At 47.5% G+C, this 15121-nt stretch overlaps 1 protein-coding gene across 5 annotated transcripts in view; it reads right to left on the bottom strand.

Moving 5' to 3' along the window:
* Nucleotides 1–15121, bottom strand: part of NECAB2 (N-terminal EF-hand calcium binding protein 2) — an 88057-nt gene that overhangs the window by 15564 nt on the left and 57372 nt on the right. For 4 of the 5 annotated variants that reach the window (XM_013296035.3, XM_013296034.3, XM_027781079.2 and 1 more), the window contains one exon: nucleotides 4092–4189. In XM_013296035.3, coding sequence (XP_013151489.1) covers nucleotides 4092–4189 — 98 coding nt within the window. Of the gene's footprint in view, nucleotides 1–4091; nucleotides 4190–7676; nucleotides 7703–15121 lie in introns of all 5 variants that reach the window. The other variant, XM_055818966.1, reaches the window with a different exon arrangement.

The following is a 15121-nucleotide window of genomic DNA, read 5'->3' as shown; positions in this document are numbered from 1 at the left end:
AAAGTTTGCCTCACTGCTGAAGGTCAGCCTTGCTGGTGTTTCCATGCTCAGTGCTGCAAAACGCTGATTTGGCAAAGGCGGGGAGCAGGAGCAATCCCAGTGCAGCAGGCGGTGGAAGCCATATGCAGCAGAAACGGGGCTAATTGTGCCTCTCAAATATATATAAAAAAACACAAAATGTATTTTTTACCAATTTCCCAGGGTGTCCAGGTGTTGTTCAGTGGTAACCACCACCCCAGCACCATCACTCTGGCTCCCCAGGCACCGTCCCCCACTCCTCCATCCCCAGCACCCCTCGATGCTGGCAGGGCTGGTGGAGATATTGGGTGGGCACTGTCCCACAGTGGGCAAGGGGGCAGTGACCACACAGGAGGGACAGCATCACCTGGCTCTGGTCCTCCAGCTCCCACCGCACCCCACACACCCTTTGACACCAGACACAGAATCACATTGGTTTTGATACTTGCCAACTGCACTATAAAAGAGAAAATGAGAATAATATAGAACATCTCCCACTGTCAGGTTGGTTTAGATCCCGAAAGTTCATTTCCTTTCTCTCCAATTTAACTTTGCATTTCCCGTCATCACTGGCAGTCATTTCAACGCAGCATGAACATCACAGTATTGGAAAATAATTACAATGACAGATTTTGTTTTGCTGTATGAGACCTTCCACTATTGAATCTAATTACTGCTGATACTTTATGAGCTCCTCCAGCACGAGATAATTGCTGCTTTCTCTTTTTATGAGCAAGAAATAATCAGTTGTCTTTTAAGGTGAGAAATATAAACAGCAATTAAATACCACGGCTGTCCAGCCCCTCTCATCAGCAGGCACCTCTCATCAGAAAGCCAACACAGAAGAAGGTTAGGCTCCATTTGTTGTATGCACCGAGTATTTTTTTGTAACGGAAAGGAGAGGGAGGGAATAAGGATCACTGTCAAATGGTTAGTAGTTTTCTCCAGCCGATGAAATGCTTATTTTAATACAGGGAAGCAGGAGCATCTCACAAGCAAAACAAGTCATAGTGCTCAGCATCAGCACCAAGCCCTTTGCAGGATCCGGCCTTGGGGAAGAGCTGCAGAGACAGCAACAGGCTGGAGCATCACTGGGCACAAAACCATGCTTGGGTCCTACTAAAACCTGCTGCTTCAACGATCTTTTCCCTGATCGAGTGTTTGTAAAAATATATTTATATGTACATATCCCCTAAACATCCTAACATCAGCACAGGGAGCTTGGCTACAGCATCACACACGGAGGACGTGGAGCAGAAGGAGACCTTTCTGTGGGGACCCATCAGACAGGTGGGAGCTCACACCAGCTTCTGCAATCCTGGAACGGATCTTATCCCTGGGGCTGAAGCCTTATCCTGGGAGCTTGGTCCCAGCCTGGAGGAAACAGAGCAGCCTGCGCTGCCCTCCAGGCTGGGGTGGGGTGTGGGAACACCCAGCTGAAAACCAGTGGGAAGACCTCAGTGGGGTTATTTTACTGGTTCAGAGATTCAGGTCGTAAGAAGCCTCCTTCTGACACTGCGTTCGCAATCCTGACGCTAAAACTAGGAAGTTTAGTAAACAAATATTTATTTTTTTTCCTTTAGGGAAAACACATATGAAACCCCCTCATGAAAAAGCCCTAATGGTTTGCAGTCGGTAAAAGCCTCTGCTGCTGCCTGGAAGACTGTCCTGTCTGAACATGGGAGATGAGTTTCTCTACCACCTACAACAGCTTATTTTCTGGTTTGGGGTTTGTTGGTTTTTGGTTTTTTTTTTTTCTTCAGTTCTTTACTTGAACAAAGCGCCTGCGTTTGAATAATTCATTGATGAGGTTTGTACCGCTTTGTTCACACAATCACAGCAGGGAGCAATGTTTTTCATGAAATACTTCTTTGCCAGCCTCCCTCCGTGAAGGAGCCTTCCTCTCTTTGCTCGCTTGCCAAAAGTCTGCCAGCTGGCAAGGAGCAACACACCCCATGGGCTGATGAAATGGGGGCGATGAGGGGATTGCTGGGGCGGCACTCCCTCGCCTGCTTTTAGCCATCTAGAAGGGAAACATCTGCATTTGAGATTCAGAGTGTTGTGATCCTTCAGCGTCACAGGAGGAAGATGCCTCCAGCATCCTCTGGATCTCCCCAGTTCCCTCCACAAAATCATGATGGAGGGGACCAGCTCAGTTTTAGGTAAATAAACTTTCCCCATTGCAATTAAATTGCAATTAAAGCGGGTGAACCCTGCCACAAATTTTAGAATCAAGGAGGAAGAAAGATGCTCTTCTTACGAAGGCAGTGCATTGGGATTATGAATAATCATCCTGCCTCTGCTGCACATTCCGTATTCAAGGTAATACCCACATGCTCAGATGCCTGATTTATAAAGAGGGAATAAGCCATTGTCCTCTTGCAAAGTACTGGGAGGAATTAGTCATATATATTAACCTCATATTCAAAAAGCAACAGTGGAAGGCATCACGAACAGCAAGCTCTAGTGAATTACTAAGTTATCTATTAGCATGTTAACATGTATTTAAAATACATAGTTGGCACATCTGACTGCCAGAAAATTTGTTAATAATGCATATAAATGAGGCATGAACAGACTCAGCAACTTAATTAGAAAAAATGAAATATTATTGTTGCCCTTATTTTTCTTACCCTCTCATAATGTTGATAAAAAAATCACAAACACTTCAGACAGATCAGTGCTTACTTTTGCCTTTGGTTTACTATGGCAAGACATCACCATGTGAAATATGTGGCTTCACTTACCATGCTGCCCCCCTCACAAACATTAAAAAGGATGGATTTTGATCAAGCAAGGGAATCAGGCTCTTTACTCAGCAACCAGGTGGGAGAGAATTTTGCTTTTTCCCATTCTAACGCCTAAAACTTCTTATCGTTACCACATCTTTAGTGTGGAGCAATTTGAGTTTCTCCTTTAGCTTCAAAGTTAAACAGAAGGGAGATTTCAATTTGGATTACTCAGAGGAGCTGAACTGTGAAGTCCCCACAGGTGCTCGGAAAAAGCAAAATCTCCCCCCTTGGCTTGATCCTCAGCACCACATTACTGCTCACCAGTGAAGAGGAAGAATACTTTTTCCTCATCACGGCACAAAAGAATGATGCAAATATATGGTTGAAGGTAGAACTGGGAGAAGGATTGATTATTCTGAGGATAATAAATATCACCAATACTTTAAGTGGTATGGACAGGACAGGAAAAGAGTTTCAAAGGAACAAGCGCTTAGTAAACACTTCCCTCCTCCTGGTAAGGCACCAAACGAACAGTGCACCTCTCAGCAGGGATGTTTACCTGGTACAACAGCTCAGATTTCCTATGTATTTGTAAATAAACTTCAATATGTTCTTGATCAGTGCCACTGTCTAGCAGTCCGTTATGAACAGTATCATCAACAGAAGGTACGTGGTGGGCTTGTGAAGCAGCTGGGGGTACTCTGCATGTATAAAACAGGACGTTATGTCTCAGTTTTGCTGCTTGCACAAGCCCCCATAGCCCTTCAAACACGCAGCCCTCTCGTTTCTAACACAGCAGCTATGCACATGCAGGACCGTATTTCTGGAACTCAGGATGCCTTCCAACCCGGAAGCTGTATTTAGTAGCAGCTCTACAACATGATGTTTCCAAAAGCATTCCCGATGATGCTAACAAGAACTCATGCATTCAAAATCCTGGTCAAGAGAGCCAAGGGCCATGTTGTCTGACGACAACTGGAGCATCTTCGTGCTTCAGGCAACGCAGAGCATAAGCCAAGGCACAGCCAAGGCCACCTGCCAGGCTTAGGAAGGGTGCTGGGGAGATACAATGCTCTGCCACAAAGCCTCCATGCCACCATCTACTACTGCACATGACATTGGCACCATGGTTCACAATCTGGCCAAAAATTTCAAGATCCATCTGCTGTTAACACACACACAAAAAAATCCTCTTCCGTCACGTTGCTGTGACGATCCACTTACTACACAAATGCAACATCATGAGGAGACAACACTGCTTCAGATTTAGATGCCGTTAACCCAAAATTCGTGCCGTTCACTCTGACCCCTGGAGAACAAGGCACAGCGAGGAGCACTCACCCGTTTGGTGTAGTCCATTGCCTTCAGGATGGAGAGGTTCAAAGTCTCCAGCGAGGCCAAGACGTCTTCATAGTCTCCCATATGGTCAGCAAAATAATCTGGGAAAACCAAGAGGAACGTGATGGGAAATGCTCTAACTTAATGCTTCAAGGCTACGTGACACAGCAAGGTCTATTTATTGGTGGAAAGAAAAACATGAGAGGGTGGTTTCAGGTATATTTTTATATTCTATATTCTTAGCCATAATGTGCAGGGATGGGAAGTGGTGCAGTTCCCATGAAGTCTGGGAATGCTGCAAAAAGGAGATGTAAGGCACAGTAGCTCTCATCAAAAATAACTTACCAGGTGATTTATTTCCATGTCCACTTCTGCATTTGACCTTATCTCGGCTCTCGCTCTCCTATTGTTAACATGGAGGGGGAAGTCCCAAAAGAAATCTCTTTTCTATTCCCATGACAGTCTTACTACTCAAAGCATCCAAAGACATGCCAGGTTCACTCCAATGTATATGAGCCGAGACCAGCCTTACATCTTCCCCTCCATTCCCATCACATTTGCACCTCAGCCCACAATCACAGGTTGCACAGGCTTCTGAGAGCGAAATATGCCTCAAAATGAAGAGAACGGAGCTGCAAGCTGGGCCCCGAAGCACATGTTCTCCATGGAGCGGGAGGCCACGCTCTCTCTGTGCCATCCTCATCCCTCCCGCAGGAGAGGCGATGCGCACCAGCCTGCACCGCCGCTCCGGCCACGGCCAGCCGCAGCCTTGGCCGCTCCGCACTGATGCAGACCACAGCCCAAACTGCGGTGTCCCCACGTGGCCGAGGGCTCCACGACACATCCGAGCCCTGGTGCACCTTCATGCATGAGCTACAGAGTCCTGCAATCGGCCGTTTGCCATGGTCTCAGCGAGAAGCGAAGCACGGCAGCGAGGCTGGCGGTGAGCTTGCAGTGTGGATGCAAAGTTATCCCGTCTCTGGGTGATTGACACAGATACAGCTAAAAGCTGTTCCTTAAAAGCCACCGGCGCTGTTCCTTAGCACTAAGACACGATGCTTCACACCAAGGTGACATCTCTGTGGAATGCAACAAGACACAAACTCCAGGAAACCATCCCACTAATTAGCTTCTCTTGGCTTAATTAGAAGTGCCTATAGCTATTTACAACCTGAGAACATATCCAAGGGGAAGAAAATTTTGGCAGAAACTGGAATGTCACAGCATGATTGACAGCAGCTGTTTGCTGTTCCACAATAAGCCAAACAGCTTGCTCTCACTGCAGCGTGTTTATTTGTGTTATTCTTATTACTTTACTGGGGAAAGAAAAAATGAGCAGATCTTAAAGGTAAAGACTTTTTGTATGTCCTGAAAAAAATGGACCTATACATTTCAGGAGAAATGAGCAGAGTGCAGCCCTTGAGACCGACCAAGGAGCACCTGGGAGGAGAACAGTGTTGCCTTAACCAGAGTATTCAGTTCTATTCTTTTAGCCTTATTTTTTCACGTGAGCATCTGAGATCAGCTCTTCTGTCCTGCATGGTCCTTGCTCATGGCTCCTGTGCATCTGCAGAGAGCAATGGGATCACTGCTCAGGAGATGAGCATCACTGCAACCCAGGGCTGGTGTGGGAGGAGGTGGGTGCCCCCCACCCAAATCTCCCCAGCAAAGCTGTCACCCACCACCGTGCTAGTCTGCAGCGGGTCACTGAGCACCTCCTGTTTGTAGATTACACCCCAGTTCTCCGGACAGCCTGTACCATTGCATGCAGCGTCTGCGTTTCATTGAAGTTGAAAGGTGGCAGGTACAATCTGGTGGCCGTACTCACATTTTCTGGGCTCCTCGTCACAGCTGGGAGCTCCTCCAGGGGTAAGGAGCTACACAGCCACGTTTATGTCAGTCTGGGTGCTGGTGATTGTTGCTTTCATTGGCAGGAAAAAACCCTGAATATTTTCAAGATGCTACCTGATATGGATTAAGCCATATAAAATTTCTCTCATAAGCTGCAGAGCTCAAGAAATCCCTTTTAAGACACTTTCAACATCTGACAGCACACAATCCACTTTTAAGAGAGAGACCCCAGCTTCCACCTAGCCAGAATGAGGTTTTGTGTTTAAACTAATGCTTAGAAGAGTAGCAAGCAAGTAAGAATTTGCAGACAAGGGCAGGTATTCAGCAGATAACAGATCTAGGCAGGATCTTGCACTGACTGACCCTTCCCCTGGCTTCCCCTGGGAGGTGATGGGTATAACTCCCTCCTCTCCTGGCAAATTCAGCCCTGGGAGAGCCAGCAAGGTGGGATCATGCTGGGTGACAGCCCTGTCGTTTTCCAGTTTTCTCAGACCAATGGAGAAGGCAGGGTGGGGTCAAGCAAGGACGTTCCTACCCCAGTATTTCCTGGCGAAGCTGATGGTACAAGCTGCAGGGGTTTGGTTTCTTGGGTCAGCTGGAAGGAGACCTAATGGGGTGAGGGGAACAAGCCCATCACCTCAGCAGCAAACCCGAAGGATTTGATGGAAGGCTTTGTTCCTTGCAGAGCCAAGCAGCGAGTGGGGCGGTAACCAGCTGGAAGGTCGCTGCCTTTGCTGCAGGCTCGAATGCTCGCAACACTGCGGGGGGCTGTGGGGAGAAGGCAGGGTGTGGGCAGGGGGTAGTACACCGGGAGGAGAGAAGCCCCCAGCAATGCCCTGGTGCTGGTAGACCCTCAGGCTGCGATGGGCAGAGAGGTCCTAAAAGCATTGGGAATAACGAGTAACTGCCGGGTGCTGGCATGGGTGCACCGGCAAGCGCCTTCCTGGCTGGGCAACCTGCTCCCAGCCAGACCTCCGAAGGCTGTAATTAGTGGCAAAGTGATGAAGGTAAATGGTGAAGACCTGCTGAGGTGGTTTTATATGTCCCTTCTGCATCCTGGCACGGGAGGGGAGGAAAAGAGACAGATGAGCCCTCTGCACGGCCACAAACCTGTGTCCCCATCTCCCCCCAAAAAGCTGGAGCGCAGGAAACATTTCCCAATACCAAGTGTCCATGGAAACACACACCCGAGGGAGTAGCGGGAGCCCGGTGCATGAGTCACCTCCCCCCAAGGCAAAGCCCTTCAGAAATCTTGGCAGGTAATATTCCCTTTCTGGTTAAGGCGTGGAACAAAACATTATCAGAGATTTTTCTTTTCAGCCTTTAATTTCTGCAAGCCGCGGGAGGTGCAGCAGAGGGGGTGTACACCTTAGGCAGCCTGCTGGGAAACACGAAGGTTTGCCTACGGAGAAACACGTTACGGGTGCTGCCGAGGGATACTGATTTATTGAACTTCAAAGTGGAGCTGGAAGCCACGACACCGCCAGAAATTAAACTCCGGCTTCTTATTGAACGGGAGCCAGGTGCTCTGCTCAGCTCTGACCCCATTTGTGTTGCAAGAATAAAGAAGCAAAGTTTTGCCAGTTTTCCTGTGGAATAAGAGGCAAAGCGGCAGAAGTGACGAGACCCCCCAGCTCCACGGCCACCACGGCACCGCCAGCTTGGTAGCGGGTTTCATGCAGCCTTTGAAAGCACACGAGCACGTACTGACGGCCCCAAGAGAGGGGCTGCACTCACCGCACAGCTCCTTCGTGTCCACGTTGCTGGAAGAGGGGGAGGACGAGGCAGGGGAGGAAGCAGGAAAAAAAAAAGAAAGAGAAAGACGATTTTAATGTAAAGGACAGATGAAAGCTGCAGTTCGGATTTCCACAGGCTTAACCACAGACACCCACCTGCAACATCACCTGCCCCTCGGCATCCCCCAGCCACTGGTGGGGACAGCCTAAGGAGAAGGCAATAGCTGGTGCCACTCCGGGCAGCCACACCCTCTGCATCTTCAGCATCTGCGTGGCTGGGATGGGTTCACACATTATTTTGGATACTCCCGAGGGGAAAAGAGGTACTTGTGCATCCCCCCCAGTGGTGGACCTGTGCCCATGGGGGACCCAGCACAGCAACTCGTCTGCCTTCTTCCCAAATATCCACCCTGGCAACAACCTGGTGAGGCACTCAGTGCTTCATTGGACCACGTTTGTTCCCATTTGCTCAGAATAAACATTTGCAAAATTTCTTTTTGCAAAAGAAAAAAATAAAAATTTGCAAAATTTGTTTTTCTAGATGGATCGATTCTCCTGATTCTGTCCCTGTGAAGCATTCGCAGTGCTGTGTGCAGTTTCCACCCAGGACTCCCTCCGGACAAAGCTGCACAATTACTTCTTAATACATGAACATTTAGTTTATGTAGCAACATCTCAACAGACAGCCTGCTTGGGAAATAAAGATTGCTGCTAATCTCTTTGTGCCTCAGATTCCCACACAATTATTAGTGCCATTTGAGCACTGGAATGATCTCTTAATAGAATTATATTTTATCAATCCATTTATGTCCTGGAAAGCTATTTCTTTAACTAAACTCATCCCTGCTTTGTCTGACCTGTCACCATAAACGGATCAGGGAAAAAGATATTTTCAATACCACTTCCATCCATCAATACCACTGTGGAATCCTCCCACAGCCCTGCCCTGGACCCCGAAATCCTCCTGACCACTTGCCCATGCCCTGACCGACGGATCTGCTCCCAGCCCACAGGACCTGGGCTCCTCCTTGTATCCATAACCTGAAGCTTCCACTCGCTGCTGGCCCTCTCCTGGGATAACACATCCTTCTGAAGGGATGGCGCGTGGTGGGAAAACATTAATTTGGGATTGCTTGAACCCTTGAACCCTGTTGTTGAGGATTCACGACACAAAACGTGGTGCCTTTGGAGCAAGCTGAAGCACCCAGGAGAGTCTTACCCCTGCTGAAACCTTCTGCCATCTTCTGCAGCAGCTCCGACCCTGCATGAGCGGAGCAGCCTCCCAGGGCTGTGCATGACAGCGGGATGGGACACGGGCCCCGTTCCCCACCCAAACAGCTTCATCAAGAGAGCTCTGCTTTAGCAGAGAGACTAACATAGGAGATTTTGTTTCTTTCTCTTTAGGTTCTGCCTGAGAAGATGCAAGCTCCCGCAGCTCAAGGACCCTGCTGGCCTCTCACTAGCCGCATTTCATCCCTTAGGCCTCAGCCAGGTGCATTCCAGCTAAGCAGAAATGCGTGTGTGCAGTGGTGATATCTGGGGAGGAAATTCCCCACATTCACAGTGCCACCCGTGTCTGGATTCTCCCCAAAACCAGAGCCCCAGGTGACGGTACTGGGGACCTCCTCGCCACCACCCCTGAGCTGTGGGACCTGCTGGGCAGTGGAGGCAAACACAACCACCTCAATCCCATGAGATGCTGGCTGCCAGGTGATGCTGGCTGGCAGAAAAGTGCCACCCGACCTGTCTCACGCTGTGAAAGCACGTGTTACTGAATCAACCCCCCTTTTGGGTAACTGAGGAATATCATGGTACAAAAAAGTTATCTATCATCTCAGACACCTTTGTGGTGCAGGATAGACGGGGTGGCAGCAAACACACTGGCACAAGTTTCCGCTGGAGGTGCGGCTGCCACATGCATCTCTCTGCAAAATGAGCTTTTGCACCACTTTGTCTTAATTCCTTGGGGATTTACCATCTTTCTCAAACCTTGGAATAACTTCACTGAATCTTACAAACCCCCCTGGGGGTGCTGTGAGCTCAGATTCCCTGACCTGGCATTCTCATGCCCAAATCCACCGAATATGCAGCTCTGAAATGCTACCTGAAAGAGCTGGCTCTTGGCTGAATAGTCCACAGCGCTTTGGCAGCGCCTGATGCTCACACAGAGCCTCAGCAATTCACAGGCAGAGGTAATTCACGTGGGGGAAGAAACCCAGAAGATCCATCTCCGACACCGACACAGCCCCATGCCGGCTCGAGGACCATGGTGGGTCTTTCATCAAAGTTCTTGCCAGCTCAGAGCCTGCCAAGTCAACCGGTACCCCCAGGCACGTGCACAGGAGTAGTTTTTACATCAGCATCACCCAGAAAGTCCTTAAATAATACTTTTCAGAAGCCAGTTACTGTTTATAAGCACCTACTCGAGTAGTTATGGGTTTGCAGCTAGAGCATGTTTCTGAGAAAAAAAACCCAACAACTATTATTGTATTCCACATGGTTTTGCATTGTAATAACTGATCTGGTGCTGCCAAAAATGGTCTTTCATTTCCTCGCATCCTGCTGTCATATTATCTAACTTAATTGTGCTGGAATATTAACTTGGCTGAGAAGCTGCTTTTAATTTTAAGCCATCTTGCATTAAGAATAAGCCTAATTAAAGAAATTACTGAAGTCATAAGCTGACTTGATAAAAAAACATGATAATGTTCAGATGAAAATTTATAAGGAGATATCAATGGGTGCTTGAGTGCAACCCATGGCATTTCCCTGGATGTTTCCACCCCACAGGAGTATGCCCGTCGGGAACATCGCTGACACGCAGCCGTGTCCCCATCGGTGTTACAGGGGGTTTTGCTGCCCAACGTGGGCACCGCACAGCTGAACAGGCACCGCAAGGGATGTGCAATACCCAGCTAGAAAACAATTTACAAGCTGCTCTGATAGTTTAATGCTTTAGTAACTAACTGCCCCATGGGTTATACCAGTAGGATTTTTTATGATGCAAATATATGTATATATATTCAGGATCTGCGTCTCAAGCATCATGAAACAGGAGGCGGTGGCTCCCCACGAGCACGCTCACTGTCCCGAACCCTGCCTCCCAGTGCTGCCCTTCGGAGGATATTTTTGGAGCGGTCACATATCACAAAGCCCTTTGACGTGCAAACATTTAGGTGAGTATTAGTTACAAATTTTTTTTTCAGCTGCCAAATATTCAACATTTCTGTAAGCCACAATAAACTAAAAAGAAAAATCGCAACAAGTTGTTCTCATTTATTCAGGGGAAAAGAAAAATCTTCCAGCTACCAGAACACTTGGCTGTGAATTAGCTTTTAATTTCAAGTATTCTTACACTAATAATGTGACTAATTAAAAAACTTACTGAAGCCATAACCCAGCTAACTAAGCAGATTAAAATAAATGTTCAAGTGAATCGTTAAATGAAGAAGGACTTCTGTTATACAATTTTTCCTCTATAGTAGAGGCCACATCTACCTCATCTTTTTCCCAAAATGAGTGTTTCTTCCAAAGTAGAAAAAAGGCAAGAAAATCCAAGACTTTCTGCTTTCAGGCCTTTTCCCCTGTTTTCCAGCCACTGAAACTGTAACACGGAGCAGCATAACCTTGCATCCCCAACCTTGCTGGGGACGTGCACCCTTTGAGATCACTTTCCAAGGCAAAAATCTACTTTGGAAATCCTCCATTTACCAGTTGGGACCTAATTTCTCCAACAGAAATAGGAGCCAAACCACAAGAGCTTTGCTTTCAACCTAGAGCATCTTCTGAAACATCAGAGTCCACACCATAAACTAATCTGGCCACAAATTAGCGGTCACCACCACCACCACTTCAATACACTGGGATAATTTGACCAGATAAACATACCGGCAATAGGGAAAGAGTTTTCCCTGCTGGTTCACATCCCACTATTTCAAAGAAAAACCAAAGTCCTCAAAGTGTGATAGCCCTCCCTCGTACATGGAATTTTAAAAAGCAACAACCGTGCTGCGAGAGCTTAATTAAGTGAACTTGCCTGGAGAGTAATTTTTGCCACATGACCAGCAAGGACAAAAGGCTGCCCAGAGCAATCACTTGCCTCCTGCATACTCCAGAGAGAAACAGACTCCTCCCCCCAAAACCCCACCCAATGTTAAAATATGGCCTGATGAGCACCTGAGCTAACGAGGATCCCTGGGAAGTCACATCTTTGCCTTGCCATGTCCCTGGTTGCAGATTATCCAGTGGTTGGGTTTTTATCCAAGACGTCCCTCTACTGACTTTCTGCCTGCTTTTCCATCGGTTCAAAGCACTTAGAAGCATTTTCCCTTCTCCACCTGCCTTTCCTGAAATATGTTGCTATCTTTGAGACTTTATCCCAGGGAATGGTGGGGTGGCAACTACCTGCAGCTGGGTGTCCAACAGCCCAGGGATTAGGAGCTCCAGCCAAGCATCCCAACAGCCAGATCTCTGGTGCGGGGCTGCTGGTCCCCCATGTAACCTCCAGCTCTCAGGTCAGAAGCTCCAGCTACATTGATCCAGATCAGCCCAACACTTTAAGCAAATCATGGTTTTCCAGAAGGAAAAAAACTATTGCTGTGAAAACCCCACCGTGATTAAGATTATTTAGCTGTTAAGAAGCAACCCCCCAGCACAGCGCAGCGCTGGAGGGGGTTACCCAGAGAGCAACCCAGGAGGTCTTCAGGACTCAGCATGACAAAGCCAGAGCTGTCCTGGTCCAGTGCTGGTGATGGTCCCACTACTAGGGACTAGAACCCTGCTGGGGTCCCTTCCAACCAAAACAGCCATCTGGTGTCCAGCATCTCTCCCTCTTTCCCAGCATCTCCCTGCCTCCCTGAGGTGTTTCTCCAGGCTTCTCTTCAACTACAAAAAGGAGCAGAAAAGTTATCTCGGAATGGAAAAAATAATGTGGAGGAGCAGAGCATGAAATTCCCTTCTTGGGTTCCAGCTCAGCCAAGGGAAAGGTGTCCCAGGCTCTCCCAACAGGTGGCACAATCAAAAACATAATGAGAATTCAGAAGTTGCAAATAAATCAAAGTCTCATCTTCACAGGGTATTTCTCATGCAAATAGCTGCCTGGATGTGCTGCTTAAATGCCACTCAACACCTGGTTGGCTTCAGCTGAAGATAATAACCCTTTTGCTGGGGCAGATGAAAGGTTTGCATCAGCAGCCACACAGCTTAGTTGCTTCACCAGCACAGAAAATGGAGGTTTTTCTGAAATCACATCCTACTTTTATTTCAATCTCCTATTCACAGCTTCGGGTTTGCTACAAGGCTTCAAACGAGCATGGAAACAAATTATCCTCTAGCGTTAGCCACCTGCAAAACTTGTTTTCATTTAGGAAAGACTAAAAAACATGTGCAGCTGGAAAGTATTATTATATCTGATGTTATGCCTTCCAGTCCCAGCAGCAACAGCACTGTGTTATCTCAACACCTCAGAAGTGGAAAATGTACATCCAGATGCCTACTAAGGGGTCACAGATGGTCATTCTCGATCATTAGTTTCTGAACTCAAACATTTTTTACACAAACCCCAGAGTGAGAGAAATTATTCCAGGCAGGGCAAGGGAAATACCGAATACTAGATGCCAGCCAGGAGCTAAATAACTTTAATTCTAAAGAACTAAGCAGCTTTCCAAGTCCATCAGCATCCTCTTCTGGAGAACCCTGCTAAACCCTACCTGAGACCTACCCAAGGATCTCCTTCACCTGCCTGCTTGCTTAAAAAAAAAAAAAATAATAATAAAAAAATAATCAAAACCCACAACATTTGTGATATGATGTAAAAAAGGGCTTCCAGGTCCTGAGGTGCCACGTGTGAAGAAACAGCACAAACCATATGCCAAGGCCGTGCACACCCAGGAGCGCATCCAGCTGCAGCTTCAAATGGCATCAGCAACGTATCCTAACACATGTCAGGTCTGGCTTTAATGTCTTTAGCCATGGCAGGCTGGCAGGCAGGGCTCTAGTGCCCACCTGGCTCCTACTTTAAAGGACGGTCTTTATCTCCTGCCAAACATCCCCGCTTCCTGCAAGAAATGACTTTGAAATGTATTTTGCCGTGTGCTTCAGCAGGAATAATGCAAAGGTGCACACACTGCTGCAGGCACGCCTGCCCTGCATGCGACCCAGTACAACCAGTAAATAGAGTGAGCAGTGAGGCTTAAATAACCCAGCAGGTTGGTGGTTTGGGTTTTTTTTTTTTCCAGCCCTGCTTTTTGCAGCTACCCTACCTATTTAAAACTACCACCTATTTAAATTGCCGGAACGGATGGAGTAGCCCACTCACATGAGCTGATACAGGGTTCACCATTCACTCCAGACAGAGATTTCTCCCCATATCCATGTTCCACGAAACAGGCGCAGTTTTGCAGAGTCCATATGAATCACGATGTAACTGGGGCACTTCCAGCACTGGAACACAGTGATTTTGATTAAAACACCTATGGGGAACAGCTCCCATCGAGGCTGCTGAAAGGGAGACAAATGCTGCCAGCTTCAAAGCAAAACTAATAATTTTATTCTTCCCTTGGCATGTGCTCCATCACCCAGCACTTGGGGAGCACAGTCAGGGGGGTTTGAAAGCCCAGCAAGTGAATCATGTTTTTCTCCAAAGCACTGGTACCACAGAGAAGGGAAAATAGGGATAAAGAATTACCCAGAAACAAAGAGAAGCAAAAGGAGGATTCTGTATGAGTTTTGTACATATAGATTTTGTATTACAAAGAGCATCGTCACCTATGGTGTGTGATTTGGGATTACGACAGATTCGAGTTACTCTGGGAGACGATCTCTTCCCTCCTATTTGCTCTTACCATCAGCAAGGTTTTCATTCAGCAGTTTGAAGGCTGAAGTCTGGTGTCCTCAAGGATGCCTTGCCCACCTGAATCCAGGGTGCAGCTCCCTCCTGCTCCCTGCACCACTTTCGCCTGGATTTAGGCAGATGGTGACCAAGACGGGGCAGTTCCACTTCTTTTCCACACCACATGGCCACGGTGGCTAATGCTGCTCAGCAAGACAGCAGGTGAGAAGCAGCAGGGCTGTGCAGCAAACCTGCATTCAGACCCACTGAATATTAATATTATAATATTAATATTTTCGTATAGCTTTCTCTGTGGCACCTCACCTTGATAACTCATTTGCATTCTCATTAATTAGACACTGTCCAGATCCAGTTTTCAAACCTACGTTCATTGGAAAGCACCCAGAGCTGCGTGCTCTGCCCTGTGCGCTTTGCTCCAGAGCACAAGGGCAGCAGGCTTCTCATTACAAGCCAGTAATCTGGAAAACACTAATTTTACAAGGTAAACTGAGCTGACCTTCAATACAAACAAGCACAGTAAATCTGGCAGGCTCAGGATAAAACACGCTCCTCTACTCATCCTGCTTCAAAGCTGTTCACTCCCTGCGCAAGAAGTC

Source organism: Falco peregrinus, chromosome 14 (genome assembly GCF_023634155.1).
Source record: "Falco peregrinus isolate bFalPer1 chromosome 14, bFalPer1.pri, whole genome shotgun sequence".
NCBI lineage: Eukaryota > Metazoa > Chordata > Aves > Falconiformes > Falconidae > Falco > Falco peregrinus.
Note: the sequence above shows the minus strand (reverse complement) of the source record. Positions and strands in the feature narration are given on the sequence as shown.